Source organism: Dermacentor variabilis, chromosome 1, assembly GCF_050947875.1.
Source record: "Dermacentor variabilis isolate Ectoservices chromosome 1, ASM5094787v1, whole genome shotgun sequence".
NCBI lineage: Eukaryota > Metazoa > Arthropoda > Arachnida > Ixodida > Ixodidae > Dermacentor > Dermacentor variabilis.
Window position 1 is genome coordinate 33194946 of NC_134568.1, and position 21294 is coordinate 33216239.

General features: G+C 47.6%; 2 protein-coding genes across 2 annotated transcripts in view; both read right to left on the reverse strand.

Moving 5' to 3' along the window:
* LOC142576306 (nose resistant to fluoxetine protein 6-like) overlaps nucleotides 1-1746 on the reverse strand; it is an 85598-nt gene extending 83852 nt beyond the window's left edge. Inside the window, exon 1 of the mRNA XM_075686373.1 lies at nucleotides 1543-1746. The gene's annotated coding sequence lies outside the window, so the exon portion shown is untranslated. The remainder of the gene's footprint in view (nucleotides 1-1542) is intronic.
* A 5146-nt stretch (nucleotides 1747-6892) lies between these two features.
* LOC142576309 (Golgi-associated plant pathogenesis-related protein 1-like) overlaps nucleotides 6893-21294 on the reverse strand; it is a 158275-nt gene continuing 143873 nt past the window's right edge. Inside the window, exon 6 of the mRNA XM_075686386.1 lies at nucleotides 6893-15890. Within this exon, the coding sequence (XP_075542501.1) occupies nucleotides 15613-15890 (278 nt within the window). The 3' untranslated portion in view covers nucleotides 6893-15612. The remainder of the gene's footprint in view (nucleotides 15891-21294) is intronic.

Genomic DNA, 21294 nt, shown 5'->3' on the forward strand with positions numbered 1-21294 from the left:
CAGTTAAAGTCTTCCTATTGCAGAAGCGTGCGTTACTTATACATTTTAACTTCATATTCCTCTTTAACGGCCTTTTAAGCGCTCGTCTCAAGCGAAAGCCAATCACACATCTGTCAGTCATCCATCTTCTCTACGTCAGCGCCCGAATCGTCCTGCCTGTGCGTCATCACACTGAAAGAACGCGCTGCGACAACTCGCAGGCAAGGTTTACAATCTTCCACGAGCACGCAATGGCTTGCGTGGCATCCGCCTTGCGGTTAAATTTATGCATTCTGTAAACCCTAAAGATTGTGAAGTGAAGCTTATTCTTCTTTTCAAAGAAAAGAGGGGACCGGGACAAAATGCGGTAAGGCCTGACGAGGCCCCGGTACCCATACAGTTGGCAGTAATAATATAAAGGGAAAAAAATGTACATAGAAGGCGCGACAAATATGTTAAAACAACGCTACAATGCGCACAGTGAGACTTAATTAGGGAAAAAGACCACTTGTGCAAGGTAACACGCAAGCACTCAAAGTCAAACACGTACAAATACAGTGCATACGTGACTGCATACATGCCTGACAAAGGACCGCAGAGCACAGAAGCAGCCGAACGAGAATGCATGCATCTAATGCTCAGGTTCACGGTCTGGCCACGTTCGGACAAGACGCGTTCTTCTAACCTTCCTGAATGTGATGCGCCCCGCAGACACGACGTAACACGGCCGTATCTTGCGGCAAAGCTGTAAGCCTGATGCAATGTCGGGCAATCTGGGTGGTCGGGCCACCAGTGTGGATTTGTGTTAACCAAATGTGGGTGACCTTTCCGTATTTCTGGCTCTCCCTGAAAGTTATGTTAGACGGCAACGTTGTTCTCCTGTTTTGTCGGGGCTAAGGTCTTGGAGCTCAGTAACTACATAAATATAAAAAAATAATAATAACAGACAACACGTCTGCAATGCAGTGCCTAGTGCAGGCGAAGGCTAAGTCCATCGCATGAAGAAACTGTTAGCATCACAAAAACTCGGAAGGAAAACGCTGATGAATATGATTCCTAACGCTGGCAGCAACCGTAATTTGCTAGCAAATGTTTGTGACCAGTTTTCCGATGTCAAAGAGAGGAAATGTTTAATTTTTTACACGAGCAGACAATCACTTGAGGCTTGGACAGAAAGAATCACGGAAGCAAATAAAAAAAAAAGAGGAAGAAAAAAAGAGAGAGAAAGGCATTCGGCGGATGCGCGTTGCACACTGCACGCAGAGCGCGACACCAAGCTCGCCGAACGGCGAAGAGCCGAGGACGGCTAGCGGCAGACGAGAGAGGCAAAACATAAATTAAAGCAACAAATAAAAAGGGGCAGCGCGCCCTGTCAAATGAGCCTGACCGACACGCACTTAAAGGTCGCTTCACCACGTGCCGTTATTGTTCGTCGGCGTGGCACCGCACAACGACATGCGCCGGCGCGCGCGTGCTCGCTGACCGGCGCATGTCTCACTTTCGCGAGCAGGCCGCCGGTCAAGTGAGCTCGGGCGCGGTGGCGCCAAGGAGAGGCGCGCTTACCATTCGGGCGGCTGGCATCCGAGGGGCGAGAGAAGAGCTGTTGTCATCGGCAGAAGGCGCGTTTCTTCTGTAGCCCGCCGAGCACTCGCGCAGCCAGGGGGAATGCCGGGGATGGCGGTACCGAACACTTCGCGGATAATAGCCGGGTTTATTGGAAGCCCGCTTCCCTCCGAAGCCTGTGGTGGGGGGGCCCCAGTGCGCGGGCGTCTCGTCATACAGGTTCGGCGAGGGGTGCGCGCCCGGGGAGAGGCGCGCGGACCAATCCACGCCCACGGGCGGCTGGCTGCTGCTCGTGCTACACGCGCGCGCGAGGGACTCACGTGATCGGAGACTTTGATCGCCAGCCGAGACGTATGTACGTGCCAGAGGAGAAAGCTAGTCCCCCTCTCTCCCTTTTGCTATTTCTTTTGTACACACCTGCGGCGGGAACCTGATGCCCGGCCGACATTCCTTCCAACCACTGTCTGTCTGCTGCTTGGCTTGCTCGCGGGCGCGCGCCGTCATCACTCCGTGCGTTTCGTTTGCGATTCCGCAGCTGGCTCGAAGCTCGTGCTTTGGTCGAGGTTTGAGCGCCTTCGACGGCACGTTGTCTTCCCTGCGAGGATGCGGATCTCGCGCGTACCCGCTTAGAGGAGGGGCATCCGGGGGGTGTTTTTTTGTCGGCGCGTGGAATCCTTGGAAGTCGAGCGAACCGTTTCGAGGCCCCGTCCTTCTGGGCTGTGCACAGATGAGGTTCCAGACGTGCCCTTGGGGGAACCAGCGTTCGCCGCGTTGCCGGAGACGACGAGCGAAGTTTTTCAGGCAGCCAGGAGTTCGTTTTAGTAGTTGCTGAATCTGTAGTTCTCTTTATTAAACCATTTAAAAAACTGTATATAAAAAGCCATTTGTGCCTTCTTCGAACAAGACTTGGTCAGCAGCAGGACCTGAGACCAACGTTCTGCCCTGTTGGTTCGCTGTCTACGCGACCCACCATCACGGAAACGGACTCTGAACCCTTACTTACCCTAGCGAGGAGACATGGACATGGGTTTCGAAAATAAATGTTGGTTCCCTCTCTCCCTGTCACTTGATGGCACGTGTATGAAAAGTTCAATGTATTTATGAGGCACTCTCGTTGTACCGGCTTCTGCTAACCAGAGGCACTGCGAAGTGCTGAATCGGCAATGCGGCACCATAATTACGCCGTTCACCACTGCAGGCAGGTGTCAGACGCGCGCATACTTCTCTGTATCTTGGCGTTGGCGGTACACATATCGTATATGCTGCACCGGAATCAGTCATGTACTGTTGTGGCCGATGTAGCGTTGTTTGTTAAATTGAATTCTGAGGTTTTACGTGCCAAAACCACGATTTGCTTATGAGGCACGTCGTAGTGAGGGAGACTCCGGATAAATGTTGACCGCCAGGGTTTCTTTAACGTGCCCCCCAATGCTAGTGTGACCCGCGCATTTTTTTTTCCCATTTCGCCCCCATCAAAATGCGGCTGCCGCGACAGGGATTCTATCCCGTGACCTCGTGTTTAGCAGCGCAACACCATAGCCGCTAAGCCACCGCGGTGGTTGCGCCTTTCGTCAAGGCTGCAGACACATATTAAAGCGAACTTTTTTTCCCCCATTTCTTCGACTTTTCCACTGCTGCTATATACATACATATATATATATATATATATATATATATATATATATATATATATATATATATATATAATCTTCGGCAAATGTCGTCATACCTCGGCGCGCTCTGGTTTTCTTAGAATAAAACCGGCAGTGTTTGTGCATACGAATCGCAGTGTAAAGCAAGCAGGCTCACACCAGCATGCGCTTAGTGCCAAATGGAGAACTGCTACTGTTGGCGTGTAGAGCATACCATGAACGTACGACGTGTCGTCATTAACATTCGATCAGTCATGAGTCATTAGAAGGCATATAAGATTTATACCTCACTACGATATACGATACGATATATACCTCACTCGTATTTCGGTCAATACTCGCTATTTACAACGTGCACGCAGGTAAGCGCTAAGCAACCGTTAAGGACGGCCCGCGTGAGCTTTCACTCCACGTAGGACAACGTGTTTACTGCGCCTTTTCCCTAGAGGGCGCTCAGAGCCAAATGATAATAAAAGACACCAGGACACGTGGGCTATTCCTCTTCGTGCTATTATAGGAAAGCTTTTCCTTCGTGAAAAAATCGTGTGCCACTGGCCGGCATCCTTCGTTAACAACATCACCGTTGTCGCGATATTGGACAGCGCCTTTTCTTGTCGCGGGCAGCTGCCAAAGAGTCAGTAAACAGCGCGAAGTTTCCCGGAAGGACCCGGCATGCGGTATACGGCCCCCCGTCCTCGGCCGTTACACATTCGGCGGTTTACTTGCCGCTCCCCGAAACATGTGCTCCCCTTCGGGACCGGATCGAGCCACACGCTGCGAGACGCCCCAGCACGCGTGAGTGGCCTCGTATACCGGAGGCGAGAGATAACCGCGTGTGGAAAGGAGAAACGAGCATCAGGAGTAATGAAACGAAAAAAAGAACGCTGTCGCCAACGAAACCTTGAGCAGGACGAACCTGCAGATGTGGGCTGTTTTAGAAAAATAATGTACGTTTAATTGAACCGTTTCGTTACTATGAGCCACTGGGCCCTGCTTCATCTGCATCACATTACGTACAGTTCTTACGAATCCCTGTAATGTACGAAATGCTTCGTACTTTTTTTTTATAACCCGGTCTTGTTTTTTTATTTCTTTTACGTGTCCACTGCAGGCATGATGATGGCCGGTACACAGGTGAGACCTGCGCAGAGCTTGCAGCGTCCGTGCACCTCGGTCAACACGAAGAAGTCGTGTTGAGCCTTTTCTTGTTGCGTATCCCTTTTTCATCTTCATCGTGAGGATGACCGGCCAGTCGAGGGTGTCACGCAACGGAACGAATACTCCTGCTTATAACGGGAGTTGCCAGTTTTTTGTGGGAAGAAAGACAGGGCGTGCGAGGTGATGGCGAGATAGCTGGTGAGGTCGAGGCTCTTGAAGCAACTGAGAGATTTAGATTAGGGGACGCAAACAGGACTGGGGTCCAGCATGACCCAAGCAGAGTTTCGGTTTTCGCGCAGGCAAGCCCGCTTACGTACCCTAATATAAAATTTTGTGCTACCAATTTCTGTCACTGCGTTTGAAAGACACGGTCCTGTTTGTAAACGTAGTCGCGGGAATTCTCGTATTTCAGACTGCACTTTATCTGCAACCGCGAATACTTTAATTTTACTAAAGGCGAACGCTCTCCGCTATGAAACGTCGCACAGTACAGCGCTGAAAAGACGTCAAATTGAATCTTCAAGCAGATCCTAATTGACGCTTGCAAAAATTGCGCCGAGGTTAAGGCAGGCGTATTGGGGATCTGATGTATTGTAGGTATATCCTGCTTTCGAGTCTTGTCAAAGTCCCTAATGGCTTTGGCTGTCCTGAGCATGCTAAGTCGGCACTCTCAAACCTTTAACAAAATTCGGGACAGTTCTGCAAAATTAGTGACTATTGGTAACGCGTGGCGGCGCAGAAACGACGGAAGATTGTTAAAGACTGACATCAGGGAAAGGAAGAACGAGAATGGCTTGTTATTAATCGTGCAAACTTAAATATGCACCGCACAGAGAGAGAAGCACGCTAACAATCATGTCCTGAACGGGACACAGCGGCCACCTTCTTTGAGAGGAGAAAGAGAAGGGATGGGAAAGAGAAGAGGAAGGCGTATATACCGCAACATCTCACGTAGAGCACTACAAGGCAGAGTCGCCGTCGGGTAAGTGACAGGAATGTTTAATACAGCTTTGTGAGGCCTCGCATCGAGTGGAAGTATGATCTTTCGGAAATAAGAAACCATGGAGCGCAATTCGGGAATGGTCACGTTGCTGAACCGCGCTCCGTTGCGCACGGAGCGACAGCTTGCTAAAAGTTGGGCGTCTAACGGCAAAAAGCGTTTCGCTGTGGTGTTGTCTACAAGCCGGGCACGCATTTACCAAAGGGAAAGCGAATAGTACTTTTATTGCGACAGCAATTATATAGGCATTCCAGATGAATTTACATCATCATCATCATCGTCGTAGTCGTCGTCATCATCATCATAATAATCATCATCCTATTTTATGTGCCCTGCAGGACGAAGGCCTCTCCCTGCGATCTCATTTTAATTATGGGGTTTTACGTGCCAAAACCACTTTCTGATTATGAGGCACGCCGTAGTGGAGGACTCCGGAAATTTCGACCACCTGGGGTTCCTTAACGTGCACCTAAATCTACGTACACGGGTGTTTTCGCATTTCGCCCCCATCGAAATGCGGCCGCCGTGCCTGGGATTCGATCCCGCGACGTCGTGCTCAGCAGCCCAATACACCCTGCGATCTCCAATCACCCCGGTCCTGCGCTAACCGATTCCAACTAGCGTCCTTGAATTTCCTAATTTCATCGCTCCACCTAGTCTCCTGCCGTCCTCGACTGCGTTTCCCTATATATATATATATATATATATATATATATATATATATATATATATATATATATATAGTGTGTGTGTTCTCGACCAAAGGACGACCTCAGGCACACATTAGACCACGGACGCTATAGCCGCAGCAGTTGGAAGAATGGAACACCCTAGGGACGGAGTTGCCCTGCGTGCTGCGTAGCGCCAACATATGTCGCACCTGCGTGTATAGTTTGAACACCGCCGCTCGAGGGGTCGTCGTTGTTGTCGCTCATCCAATTCGTGTGGTTCATACCCAATGTGGGGGATCGGCAAAGAAATTGGTGGATTGTTTGGAGTTATAACCACTAATCGACCGCCAGGGCTGCTATAGAGCAAGTGCGGTTCTAAGGTGAATTTAAATGTTAGAAATGAAATCAATAATAACGGGAGGAAAATGAATAATCAATAATTGAAAAGCACACAGACACACACCCACACACAAAAAAACAGAGATACAAACAGGGCATTCAGTTGGACTCCATAAAAGAAATTCTGGACTGCTGAGCAAACATCCCTGTGGCTGCAGGTCCCAGAGTAGAGGCTCGAAATGGAACAACGCTAAACATTGCTATCGCTGTCAGTGCTTCGCCCTTCGGGCGAAACTGCCACATTTTGACAGCATTGTTAATTGATAAACACGCGTAGCGATTAATCCATCGCAAGCATTGTTAGCACAGGTTCAGGACCCCTAGGAAGAAATAAGGTTTTGAGATGTGTTTAGATAAATATTTATGTTATTCTCCGCAGAGAGGTAGCAGGAACAATGATAAGTTTTACTACACTTGGTTGCTGGGAATCGCGTAGCTTCTGTGACAAACAAACGAAAAAGAATGATTAAAATAAAGAGGCGGAGAGCTGCAGTTCGATTCGCTTTATTGAACCTCAGAGTTACAATACTTCTGGTGTGTTGCCTGAGAAGATAAGGCATTCGTATTTTTCGCGTTGCAGTCACACTGGAGCACTCCATCGCAGTTGTAAGAAAGGCAGAGAGCAGGCGACAGGGAACGAAGGCATTTAGTTGCCACAAAGACATGACGTAGATGAAGGTATCGGCGATTGCCCATAATACGTATACATCGCGATTTCGTTATCTGTTTAAACTAAAAGAAAAAAAAAATCGCCTGCGGCGGATAGCGTGATCCTGTCTGTAGTACAAGTGGGCTATATGGGGAGGCGTACACAACCGTTACGACAAATGACGGTGATTCATCAACTAATTATGAAATGTTCACAAATTAATTTCCCAATGACTAAGCTTTGGGTGTACATATAAAGTATAAAGACTTTTACGTTTCGAAAAAATTATTATAGCGCGAGTGTGACACGAAAGCCAGAGACGCTTAATCAGACGCCATAAATCAACAATTTCGCTATAGGAAAGAACAAGCGCGGCTAATACAAAGTACAATCAAATAAAAAAAAAAAGATCCGTGTGAGGCTCTTCGCACATTCAGAATGCTCGCAAGTTTAGCGGCGTGTATACTTGAAAATGCAATTGTGTCACAAAAAAAAAAAAGAAAGATCGGATGGCCTTAAGGAAGGCATAATTTAGGTAGCATAAACGCATGTCCGAACTCTAGCACATGAAAAATTGATTTAGAATGTGTCACTGACATAACTGAGCGATGCAATTTGTCACATGCGAGTTACCTCTGCCCGTGTACGTGATTAAAAATGCATCTGCAAAGGTAGAATGTCAAGAAGTGTAATTGAAGTAAGAAATAGAGAGGGGCTGCATTTCATTGCCATAGAGACTACGCTGTAGAGCATTGCTTCAGTCGAGGCATATTTAATGACGAAGTTCATATTGTTCGAGAGCCCAAGAAGCGACGCTGCGCAAAGCGAGCGATTTTCCATTTTCCTTATGGAAGTAATAAACTACTCAGGCGCACCACTGCTTACTTCACTCGTTAGTTAGCAATCGACTTGTTTCACTAAATATATAAAAACAAAACAGTAGAGTCTCCAGAATACTGTTACGTAGAGGGGATTATCCTTGGTAAATGAAGATGAAGAAACTCGCGTCAATTCATGTATACGCTCGAATTCTTCGATGCATTCGTAGCTTTAGCTATAGGGGACTTTGTACTCTACCTTGTATGTTCTAAATTTTTTTCAGCAACATGAAATACTTGAAAATAGACATTGCATAGACGTCATACAGAAAGCTACGTTTTACGGCTCGTCCGCTAGTTATAAGATCGCTGGCAGCACTATTATAGTGGCGATAGGCTGTAGCATAAAAATAAGGAGCCAGTTTTCAACCGGCAGACAGCGCCCTTACTCTCTGTGCTTGACAATTGGCACTGAAACGGGTTCCTTTCGTCGCTCTTTTACTACTTTCTCCGTTTCGCTTAGCAGTATAGACCGTGCAGTGCCTGAAAGCTCTGTGCTGAGCGAAGCAATATGAAAAAAAAAAACAAGAAAAACAAGCCGAGTAGGCTGGAACACTAGGGAGCCCCTGGAGATCCGTGCCTGAGGAGCGGGTGCACCTGTACGTACATCACTGACGCCAGCAAGACACCTTTAAGGAAAAAAAAAAAAAAGAGTGAGAAGAGAGAGAAATCATTTCAGGGTATTAGGGGACATTGTTCGAAATGAATTACTGAGAATTTTTTTTTATCGCGCCAGGTCTTCTGTTGGGGAATGCTTTAACACTGCCACAATTCCCGAGTTCTCCCGGGGATCGCACATTTACAAGCGACTTCAAAACTTCAGCGTCAACGCCCCTTGAAACTTGCACTCTCGCGCATTTTCACACGATTTCCTTGTTCTGACGGCAGTCTTTTCACACCGCTGCCTTTATCATGCTGGTCGCCGCTGCCTGAGCTGAACGTGACGACGCTCCGTTTTAAGAGAGAAAGAGAGAGAGAGAGAGGAGTGATTCACCAAATCGGAGTGATCCACCAATTCACTGCGTTTTGAAATACACGAGCGTACACGTTTGCTGAGGCGGAGGCGTTGGGAAACGTGGGTATCTGGCATACATTGTTGGACAGCAGTGACGTCTGACAGGAGCGGAGGGAAGAGGGGGGCGGGTACAAAAGAGACGACCTTCCCGCTCGCGCTCCCATCTCTGCCATCCTTAAGCTTTGTCGGGTTGCCTATTGCTAATGCTACAGCTGCAAAGTGCAAGCGACACTTCCCACCTGTTGACGCCTCGTCTGTCGCCTCGTGCTGGCCCAGGAGTGAAGCAAAGGCTCTTTCAAGGTTTCCATCTTTATCAACTAGTCAACCATACCGCTCCGACGCAACCTTCGAGAAGTAGATTCTAGCGTTACGGACAAATATATGTCCGCTTAATTGGGTAGCCGAAATTGAGCTAGATTGCCCAGTAGCATTTCCGCTTCTTCGGTAAACACCACGGTTTGAAAACTACGGGCGCTATTTAGATATAAGGCGTCAAAAGGAAAAAAAAAAAAGGCATGAGTGGTGCTTGGAGCAAAATGCAGTCTCGTGCAGTTATCCTGTCAAGAGGCCTGCATATGTAAAATGTTAAAGTTGATCTTTTTTAAACTTTGGTCGTTGCTTTAGTACGTTTTGAACTATTTTTGTTTATTATTAATTATGTGTGTTACAAAGTACTAGCTACTATCGCCCATGTCATGTACAAGGCCTCCTGGGACCAGTCAAGCAGCTTATGGCAGCTTTTAGCCCAGGAGTAGGTTTCTAGTTTATACTAGAAGAATAAACGAAGTTGAAGTAGCAAGAAGAGACTTTTTTTTTTCAATTTTAACGCAGTTGGTCCCTTTACGGTAAAGTGAAAACTTTCTCATCGGCACTGTGAGAGAAATAAGATTTGTTTGTCTCTTTGCTGTTCATATACAAACTTTGCCTGCAACTTGACCAGCCACGTTAGTATAGGCAGATCTCATGTTGGCGAGCCAATTGGTCTTAATTTAAGAAAAAAATAAAATAAAAATCAATAAAGCCGCTTTCCAGGCGAACCATGCCACTCAGATCACGGCTATATGTACCGCTAAAGTTCACGCTCGGAGATGTCGCGTAGTGCCAGGTGTCTTGTCACACCTCGTGAAAGTTCTACGTATAGCGTGCTTACCTCATGATCTGTTAAAAGCGCATCCCGGCATCTGACGTTTTCGTACTTCATGAAAGTCATAAGGGAGTACACTAATTTAAATATATTTTTTTGTAGAAGGACGGCAAGTCATGAACAGAAGATGTTAGTGAAACTAGAAAAGTCAGAAACAGGAAACAGAAGAAAAAGCACGATAAAAAATTCGCATACTTTTTTTCAGTTTTCTTTTTCACAATGCTTTCTTTTTTCTTTTCTATAGTGTACGAGTGCACCTACCAACGCTGCATTTCCAGACGCATCGCAAGAGCAAATGGCTTCTCATTGACCTTTCCTCCTCTTTGGGCAAGCGATTTTTCCGGCCAGACCCGTCACCTGTAAAGCCGAGACCACACGTACGCTTGCGGACGCGCGCTAGCTCGCGTCCGCGGGCCTAGCGCCTGCCGCGCCTCGCGAGTAATGGTGGTTTGCATCCACAAAGACGCGCGACAGCGCGCGCTCACTGGGCTCACTCACAGACGCCTCGGCAGGCGCTGCTTCGTACTTTGTTACTGACAGCGTTTCAAGATGCTTCGATATTTATAAACGTAATTGTTATATTTTTATATCTGTTAGATCAGTGCAAAAAGGAAGGAAGAATCACATTCTTGCACGATATAAATCTGCTTCACTGAGAGTTGAACGCTCCGCGCCGTAGCTACGTAGCCAGGCGCGCCGACGCGAGGCAACCCAAGCACGCGATAACAGAGAGGAGCTGTTCCCCGAGATCACGCCGCGTTTCGACGCGTACGAGCCATGCTGCACCGTGTGCGCATGCGTGGGCGCGTGAACGCGAGCTTGCGCGCGTCCGCAAGCGTACGTGTGGTCTGGGCTTAACATTTCGTAGCCAGCTGCGGTTCTGACCGCACAAGTAAACGCATCGCGTTGTTACATTTTCGGCGTAAAACAATATGAGACGTGACGATCACACGAAAAACAAATCACCACCCCAGCACTCCGTACAGGTGGTTAATCAGCGAAGCTGAAACGTGCGGCCCCGGCGTTTATCACTGGGTTAATCCCGACGGTTCATTAAACGACGGTTTGCCAGGCTGCCGGATCCTCAGTAAGCAGTTGCTGCTTGCGCTCGGCTGCACGAGTCTGTTCTTGTGTCCGGGCTGCGGCATAGGCACGGCGTAGACGAGCTCGTTCCCTGTTCTGCTCGCGGCGTTGCTGATCGAAATCTGCCTGCTTCTCAGGAGTACGTAGGACGCGTGGCCCACCCATTTTGGAGCCGGAGAGAAACTGCTGCGCGCGCGCTCTGCTGCGACGGAGAGCAACGACGTCACTACTGCCGTAGCCAATCGCGTGCCTGATTCTCTCTCTTTTATTTTTTTAAATTTCCTTTCGCGCATGCACATGGGGTAGCGCCGGAGGAGTTTTCGGCGTACAGGCGACAGACGGACGGGCGAATCGGCTAGCCCCATATACAGCTTCGCTGTAAAATAAAGAAAAGCCTATCTAAACGGAAATTATTCTCAAGAGACCGCGGTATTTTTCTGCCCTTCAAGCTGGCATGCGGATGGCAGGTTTACATGGCATTAATACTGACGTGCGAATTTCGCGGGACAAGTGGGCAGGCAGTGCTGGCATGCGCCAGGGGCGCGCAGAGCTCGGACAACGACGTTCCAATTGCGCACCTCACCGGACCGGACGCGGCGGACGGGGAGAAGAGGAAATGCGTTTCTGATGCGGCAGGCTCACCTTGCACCCGCGCACGATTTCTCCGTTATAGCGCGCCAATGGTGCGGTCGACGCGCCAGGTAATGTGTGTCGAGGACAATGCCATCGCATATTGCGTGCCTGCCCTTGGAGGTATAGCTCGCAGACGAGCAATGCGCTGCAGTCGTTCAATCAAACCTTGAACACACCGCGTAAAGCGATCTCGACAGAGAAACGACTGTTGTTGTCGTAGTAGTTTTTTTTTTGTTTGACCCATTGAAATGACACGTACTCGCACGAAGGTATCATTCAGGGTAGGCCTCGGAATCACTGAAGTTTCCTTTTTACTCTAATCCCCCTGTATTATAAATGCTTTTTTCCCCACCTTCTTGGAAAGATAAGTGTTCAATTCCACTGTAGCTACATGACCGAGAAAAAAAAGCTGTTCGAGAATTGCGGGGTTTGAATCTACCTCTCTCGCGTTCTCCCTCCCGCTGCCTCGTTCTTCTTCATATTGTCTTTTGATTTTCCTTGTTTTTTTTTCCTTCTCCGCATTCCCTCGTTCATGAAGGGGATTGCCTTCACACTTGCTCTTAGGAAGAAACTAGTGCTCCCCGTCGTCGCGGTCGACGCTTTCCGACAACCATATTCCTCGCAATAACAGCTCAAAACTCCCCCCCCCCCAAAAAAAAAAAAAAAGCAGTTACACAGGAACAGAGCTTACCGTTTGGGACACCAGCTCAACCGCAACACTTATTGCAGTTTTTCGTTCCAATTTCTGTACTTCCAGTCAATATTTATTCTTTCCCGTGGAATAAATAAATAAAAGAATGACTCCGTACGCTGCATTCAGCCCAAGTGAAGAAGAAGAAGAAGAAGAAGAAAGAAAGAAAGAAAGAAGTAAGATAGAAACCGTTATTGACCAGGCCTAAATACGACACGTGTCAGTAATTATACCTATGCCACAGACATACGTTCACAGCATTCGCGAAACTTATCTAGTATAGATATTTCACGAACTTTCAGTTAAGAGCTCGGGGTGTTTGCACAAAACAGACTAGGTTGGCCCACGAGGGTGACGGAAACAGAGGTTCAAATGTTTGCCTACGGCTCGTGTCTTTTATCACTGTTATTCTAAAACAAAGTATCATCCTGCCCAAACCGCCACCATTGGCGTAAGTACGTAGCAGAAAATATTGCGCATTTAAGACAAGTGCTTTCTCACGGCCGCCTAAACAACCTCGCTGAGCAAGATACAAAAGCGGTAGTTGATAGCACTGTTATCAACCAATCTTTCAGGCGTGTCTGATGGTCTCCTCGCGAGCTGAGGGCAATTGCAGGCATACATCACATGAAGCGATTGCGAACCTTTGAAGTCCGTGAGCGTAAGCCTATGTCGATCTTGCGCAAGGAGTAACCGTGGCAACTACACTGGAAAGTTTCAGTGGCCGAACCAAGGCCTGGCAGAAGTTCCGACAGCGCGTGCTTTCGTTTCGTGGCAAAGGTCTCATATGAAGAATTTGTCGAAAACCGCAGTCGAGAACAACGAGCCTTCGCGGTGACTTCTACCATAGCTGCAAATCTTGCGCGTTGTCCAAAACAGCACCCTCTGCAAAAGATACTGTAGAAGCCTTGCAATTTTAGGATGTATACACATCTCTTTTCTTCGTTTGTAAGCACAGTTTAATCAACTCGTAATAATATTATACTGCCAAGGATAATACATGCTTATGACAGATAATAAGAGCGAGTTGAGCGAAAAGAACTCAGGACAACTATTTAAACATATTAATCCATAGGAAAGAATGTCACTTTCATTGTTTCAAAGCTAGCCATAATCTGCCAGCTGTGCTTACCTCACGCAAAGCTTGCTGACCCGTTGCTCTAAAGTATCTAAGTGCTCCGCACAGCATAGCGACAAGTCATTCGCAGAAGAAACTAAGGTTTGTAGCGACTCGGTAATCTCTACGCGACCTCCTGAGTAAACACGACCTGGGCAGGCTGCACTACTGCGTCGTCGTCAGAGTTGTCATTTCCGAGGCTCGCGCTTTCACCAACGTACCGCACAGCGTTTTACTCTCTAAACTTGCTCACAGTAGCCGCATCCGTTCTTATAACCGATAACGTGGCCCGTGGACATCATAATAAGCGTGTTGTTTTACTATAGAGCACATACTAAAGCTGATGGCGCCTCGGCTTTTCATTTTTCATATCCGGTGTATTTTTATAACAGGTATTATGCGTAGATTGGAATGCCAATAGCTTTTTTTTTTTTTTACAGAGCTAATGGGTTACGCTTTCTAGAAGTAGCTGTAAAGCGCATCATAATAAGCGCCTTTTCTGACTGTCATTGCCATGTCCCAAACTGTTTATACAATGAGAAAAAGTTCCAACGTTCAGAGTTGTTTTCAATATGGGTCAGAGCGAAGAAAACTAGAAACAGTGAAGTGGAGGTGATAAAACGACTAGGATCTGGGGCCGAAAAGGTGCCTTCTTTTGCTCCCTCCATGCTGCCGTTAACTCCGTTCAGTTCTACTCAAGGTAGAGCGAAGAAAACTAGAAACAGTGAAGTGGAGGTGATAAAACGACTAGGATCTGGGGCCGAAAAGGTGCCTTCTTTTGCTCCCTCCATGCTGCCGTTCACTCCGTTCAGTTCTACTCAAGGTACACACTCTACCCAGGTACTTCCAAAGCACGAAATAGACCAGCTGTTCTTTCAGTAAATACAAACACAATGTACCAACGAGTACATTAGTGGGGGGAGTGCGCGAAAAAAAAAACATAACCTGCATGAATAGAATGAGCGTCTAAAAATGAACGTTCTCAAGACGTGGCACATGTGGCAGTCGCTGTAGTGTGATCACAGATGTCAGTGTATCGCAGCAACTGTTTCGGCCCTCGAGAAGCGAATCCTCTTTTTTCTCCCCTTTTACATTACGCGGCGATTGCTGTCATACGCTGTCCAGAATTTCTGCGCAAGCGATAGGTGGAAATTCTGAAGAGATCAGAAATTGACTAGAATGCGATTGCTCACGAGAGAATTCCGTCACTGCAATGCGCAGGAACAAGGGACCCGCTCAGTGGCAGCGCACACGCGGTATATAGTTAGCGAACGCACTCGAAGCTATAGAGCGCGAAGCCACCTCAGCCTTTTCTGAAGTGCGCAGACACGCACACTGGTGTAACACACTGTTACACGGCATCTGAACCGACGCTAAACCCGCGAGGAACGTGCTCCAAGTAACGCTACATAGTATGTACAATCCGCCCAGCGTGAAGAGAACAGGGCGGCACCGGCGCTTTCGCTAAGCTCAGATGGGGTCGCAGCGTTCCCTACAAAACATTGCTATAGAGAAAGCTCTGGCGCTGCGATCGCTCAGCTACCATTGGAATAGTGGTCAGTGCGTGGATATGCCTAATCTTCCAGCTTGCGGCTTCCGACTTTATTGTGTGTGCTTTCTTTTAAAATTAGGCTTTATCTTTATAAAATTTCCTAAAAAATTATATTTTTTTAAACGCACGAAGGCAATTAGACTCTACGCACATGCATGCTCATTGCGAATCGTTGCATTCCATAGCGCAATATTCTATTTTCAAAGTCGCAAGGCCATTCGAAGCCGGAAAGACAAAGTTTAGGCTAAAATCCACGTACTATATATTATACGCCCATCGTTCCCGTGCTGGCTGAACAGTCGTACTCGCGCCAGTTCCCGCAATTCCCTCCGGTAATTTCTGCAGGGAACTCTACGTATATGAGGCGTCTCAGTTGGACCTCGAGCCCGCGGATGACGTATTGCGGTGGCCGCGAGGGGGAACGCGGCTCATCGGAGGGACCGAGACGAAGACGACGACGACGACGGAGACGAAGCGGCGGCGGCTGCGACGGCGGACGCTGCGGCTGCGACGTCGCTCAGCTGCGGCGACAGGCTCTCCTCGTCTTCGTCGGCGGCCGGCTGGGGTAGCACGTTGTTGTGGAACTCGCCCAGCACGTTGCCGGCCGGCTTGTACATGGCGACCACGATGATCTTGCCCGAGCGCGTGCGGGCCTTGCCTACGCCGAAGGTGGTGCTGCTGCGCCACACCATCTGGCTGAAGTGACCTGCGTGCATGGAGAGCGCAATGCGGCACCGTGATTGCAGTGCGATGGCACCCGGCGATCTCAAACCACGCCACACACACACCGCAGAATTGCCGAGACAAAAAAAAAAAAAAAAAATGCACCCGCACTCCTTTTTTTTTTTTTAAGGGAACCCGATCCCCCACCTGCTTCTATTCTTTCTCTTTACTTTTGTTATCTCACACACCATCACTCAGCAGCGCCGCTGCTTCGCTCACTTCGTGACTGAATTCTGCAACGCGACTTAACAAAGAAAAGTCAGCTTCGCTGAATTTGCCAACGAAACGCCTGTTGTCGATTTCTTAGAATATTTAGACTTAGGCTTGTACTTTTCGGTCCGCTATCTCTGCTGGAGCTCCGAGCGGACAGGCGATATAAGCCAGTGCTTCCCTTTCGTCTCTGCACACTTGGAACTTGTAAAACGCTGAGTAATACAATCGTGCCTCAGTAATTCACTGTCGAAGTCTTGCGCTACAAGGTTCAAACCAGTTCGTGCGGCCAGGCCAAGTGTCTTGTTGACGCTGGTAGCCACTGTTAATCTTAGTAGCTTAAGCAGGGATTACAGGGCTACATCAAGTGAAAGCAGTAGCACTGCATGCTAGGCTGACCAAGGTTGCGGTTGCGTCTCACGTACTCATGAGAACCATCTTGAAATACAGCGCAACGGGACGGCACAGCAGAAAGGAAGACGCACACAGGCGCAAACTAACTGATTTTATTGAAGCCAGTCTCACGGGTATATGCGTACTCAACATTTACTATAATCTTAAAGGATATAGATAAAGGCCGTAGTGGACGTCGTTTTTTCTGCCCCTGAATGCTAGATGAAACTGTGCAAGATAATTAACTGAGACAAAAAAAGTCCGATTTCCTGATTTAAACAACACCATAAACAATTTGTGCATTGTATGGGAAACGTTGTTTACCCCATACCTTTGTCGTGCAAAAAGGTGTGTATCAGTTAGACAGACACTTGTGTTCTTTAAGAGGTTAAACGAGCGTCATTATAATCTTAGAAAAATAATTTCTGACTATTTAGGCGTACATTGACTAAAGTGCGTCTGCATCCCAGTCTTTGAAGATACTTGCACTTTACATCGGACCAAAAATAAGATTACACGAGAAATTATCGAAGTTTATGAAATCGTAAAAAAGAAAAAATGGAAGAGTGCATGTACACGGTGAACACGCTGTGAACATGGATGGGCACGGTCCTGCGATTTGTACCTAAGACTATATATTATTGTTGTATTTATTTCCGGTCGGCCGATACACACACACACACGCATATATATATATATATATATATATATATATATATACACCCACAAGGTATCCCAACTATCATGCACCAAGATTTAAAAACGTACAAATGCCACGTAGCTGGATGTCGTTGTTGTTAAAAACTTTAATTAAACAAAGGTGTTCGGGGCACGCAGGCCTCTGGGCACCCGCACGACCGTACTCCACTCAAGTGTTTATGTTCCGTAGGTCCATAACACTGGCAGCCCGGCTGGTCGCGATGGTCTGCGTTGCCGGGTCCTCTGAGCGGAGCACGGTCTCCCAGTCCTCCCACGATGTGAGGTGCTCCAGGCCCCGCGGGGGAGGGTCCGCCGGGCAAAGCGAGAGGATGTGGATGGCGGATGCGAACGGTTCGGGACAGAGGGCGCAGGCAGGGGTGGGGAAAGAGGGATGGTAAAGGATAGGGTGACAGGGGAGGGGAGTGTGTGGGTCTGGAGTAGCCTCCACAGTGTCGCATGTCTGTTGTCTAGGGATGGGTGAGGTGGGGGGTAGATCTGACGTGCGGCTCTATAAGCCTGCGTCAGATCGCTGAAGGTGTGCATGCGCTCCTTCGTGAATCCCGGATCGGAGGCCACCTGAGCCCGGTTAATAGAACCTCGGGCTAAAAGGTTGGCAGCCTCGTTTCCGGGATTCCCGGAGTGCGCAGGCACCCATATCAGCTCCACATGGCGGGGTGGAGGTGCAACGGTCGAGTCCAGTATGCAAAAAGCAGGAACATGGACTCGGCCTCGTGCAAAATTTAGTATAGCTGTTTTTGAATCTGTTATTATATACCGGGCTTCCGTATGGGTGATGGCAATGGCAATCGCAGCTTCCTCTGCAGCTTCTGGGGAAGTGTGTGGGGGGAGGGGTAGTGTGATGAGTGGGGAGAGGGAGGAGTCCACCACGGCGGCAACCGCTTGCTCTCCCATGCATGCGGCGTCCACCCATACGGCGTCCGGTTCGGGGCAGTAATAGCGATGGAGCTCGAGCTCGGCGGCGCTCCTCGTGATGTTGTGGGTGCATGTTCCTGGGGAGAGGCTTAATAAGAAGCTCCCGGTGGATGTGGCGGGGGGTGGCGAGTAGTGTAGAGTCGTTGGCCGGTATCCGGATTCCGAGGGAGTCCAGGATGTGCCGCCCAGTGGATGTCTGTGTCAGGCGAATGTATTGCGCCTGTCGGTGGGCTTCTAGAAGTTCCCCGATAGTGTTGTGGAGGCCCACAAGTTCCCCGATAGTGTTGTGGAGGCCCACAACCAAGCTAATGTTGTTTGCCCTTACCGGGAGATGCTCAGGGTACTTCTTGCATTCCGCCTAATTACATAATTACTCTCAGTTAAGTAATCCGCACATTGTACAATTAGGTGAAAAGTGTCAATGAGAAAATTGTAGGGCAACATGAAAAACTCCCGTTACAGCCTTCTGTTGCTCAACACGTGCCACATAAAAGTGTTTTTCCGAGCGCGAGAGAAGCCCGCGAATACACGCAAAATTGCCGAGCGACTGGCCGCTCGAGGCACTTTGCGCGTTCTCGCGGGCTTCTTTCACGCTCGGAAAAACACATTTATGTGGCGCGTGTTGAGCAACAGAAGGCTGTAACGGGAGTTTTTCATGTTGTCCTACAATTTTCTCATTGACACTTTTCACCTAATTGTACAATTTGAGAAGTTGATTATTTAACTAATACTAATTACGTAATTATAGGCGGACGGCAAACAACATTACCTCGGTTTTGTGCAGCTACTTGGCATATGCGTATTTTAACATGTTGGTGCATGACAGTGGGGCACCCCGTTTATAAATATTGTGTGCTTGCAAAAATAGACTGTGTAGTTGGAAGTCGGACTGTGCGTTCGTCATATTCTTCTTATGTTCTCGTCGAGTCGTGCTGCAAAGCTCAGTCATAATTCTGAGCCAACTAGCTCACCAACGCGGGTTGAAGAAGTTCTCTCACTTTATCCCTACCGCCTGCTCCTTTTTATTCTTTTTTTCTATTGGCAGGTATATGGAGATCTTGACGTTTTGAAATGTCACCGGTTACTAGTTATCTCTCAAAGAAAAGAAAACATAAGACATTGTTGAGGTACTAATGACTTGCGATTTTCTTTTTTTTCGAGGAATCGAACAAGCCCACAGAAAACCTCAACGAAGCGGTGTACTCGTATACGTGATCAGTCAGAGCAGCAGCGTAGTAAGGGACCATGAATGCAGTATGCGCATGGCGCTATTATGCACAAAGCATGATTCCACATTTGCGTACTTATAGAATATGCAGATATATTGATAAAGGTAATCTTGTCGTCCATTGATTCGTACTAAACACCGTTTATGAAAAAAAAAAGCAAGCAAGAAAGAGAGCTCTGCAGATTGCAAGGCTGACTTTAATTATCGTTGACCGCTTTTACTGAACTACACAATATTTGCGCTTATTCTCTGAGCGGTACCTCCCACGCAAGACATTGGCATCAGATGTCTTTTTGTAACACTGTAGCCTGATTTTATTATGTGAATGGCATCTATAAACGGATGTCAATTACTTTCGCTAGGTAATTTTATGCTGCAAAACAGACACCCTGGGCGTCATTCTGGCCACTGTCAAATTCCGCTACGTTGGCGTTTTCAGTCAAATAGGCCGGTCGTAGCAGCCTCGTGGGACAATCGAAACCGACAAGATGTCGAATTAAATAATAATGGTGGAATTTAACAATGTCGAAGATAGTACCTCCTTCTTAGTCATTATGGAGACGGTGATGGTGATGATTTCCTCCAAAAATGGCATAAACCCACTGTAGAGAATATAGCAATAAGAATTGGGTGATATTACGACAACAAAACGGCAATACAAAAGAACCTGTTCATATATCAAATAAGGAATGCATCATGCAGCAGTCAGCCTTGCAAAAGTAATAGAAGAAATAAAAATATATTTAAAAGACTAAGGGAAAACGCGGTCGGGGCAAGACTGTTGTTTTTCTTTCTTGAGCGAATATGTGTAATACAAGGTATGATAAATTTTTTGCAAGCGTTCACACCATTGAAGTCACTCGCCAGGGTGTTATGTTCTGTTTGAAAAAAGCGGGAAGTGGGAGGTGAGCGAAAAGAAGAAGGGAAAGGGTGTGAGAAGGAGGGGTGCGTTCCTCGTCTGGCTACGTTTAGCGTTAGCTTTTCCAGACTGATAGGCGCAGCGCTTGCCTCCGTGGTAGTTGAGCAAATTATGCTTTATCGGATATCGAACATACGCACATTACAAGAGAGAGAGTGAGAGAGTGAGAGAGGAAATTTATTTAAGGAAAGAAATTGCAGGACATGTCGGCCTGGGGTACAATCCTCTGACCTGCTACTCATGGCACTGAAGCATACACGTTTGAAGCGTGAACGAGACAAGCTTACACACACACCCAGTCAATACATATACTGCAGTGTACACGGTGCGCATACGACACACGCTACTACAAAATTGAAGTGTAAGCGTGACAGGCTTTCGCACACTCTAATTAACACATGTTTCAGCAGACGCTTTGCACTTATGCTTATCCGCATTCTTTGCACCCCCCCCCCCTTTCACGAACGCATATGAGAGAAAGAGAGAGAGGATGACGACAGTTTCTTTACTTGCCACGTTCTCTGTTTTTAAAAATATTTTCATTTTTATTTCTCATTCTTTCTTTACGCATTTTGTTTGTTTCATATTTATTAATTGGTTGTCTGCTTCATGTTTTTCCCCGTAATGTTCTGGAACAGCACGCTAGGCCTTTGTCTCTAGGCTAACGTTTCCAGCTCTCTCATTAAAATCTTTCTCTCTCTTCGGCATAGCTTCCCTCCTTCGTCAGTTAATCCGTGTTTCGCTTTTATTCTTCCTAGTGTATCAGATTGCTTTCCTTCTCTGTAGCTTAAATGACGTCATATCATGTTTTCACCAATGCGTAACGGAATAGGTAAAGTAAGGTACACGCAGCGCGTCTAACACACGTACGATTGGCCTGGAATCATTTATTCTGCTACCAGCCAAGAAAATCACGCTCAGTTTGCGAAACAAGCACCAAAGCTCCGCGCACTGCGATGGGACATCATTGCTGCCCATTGATGGGCGTCAAACCAAACAGAAAAA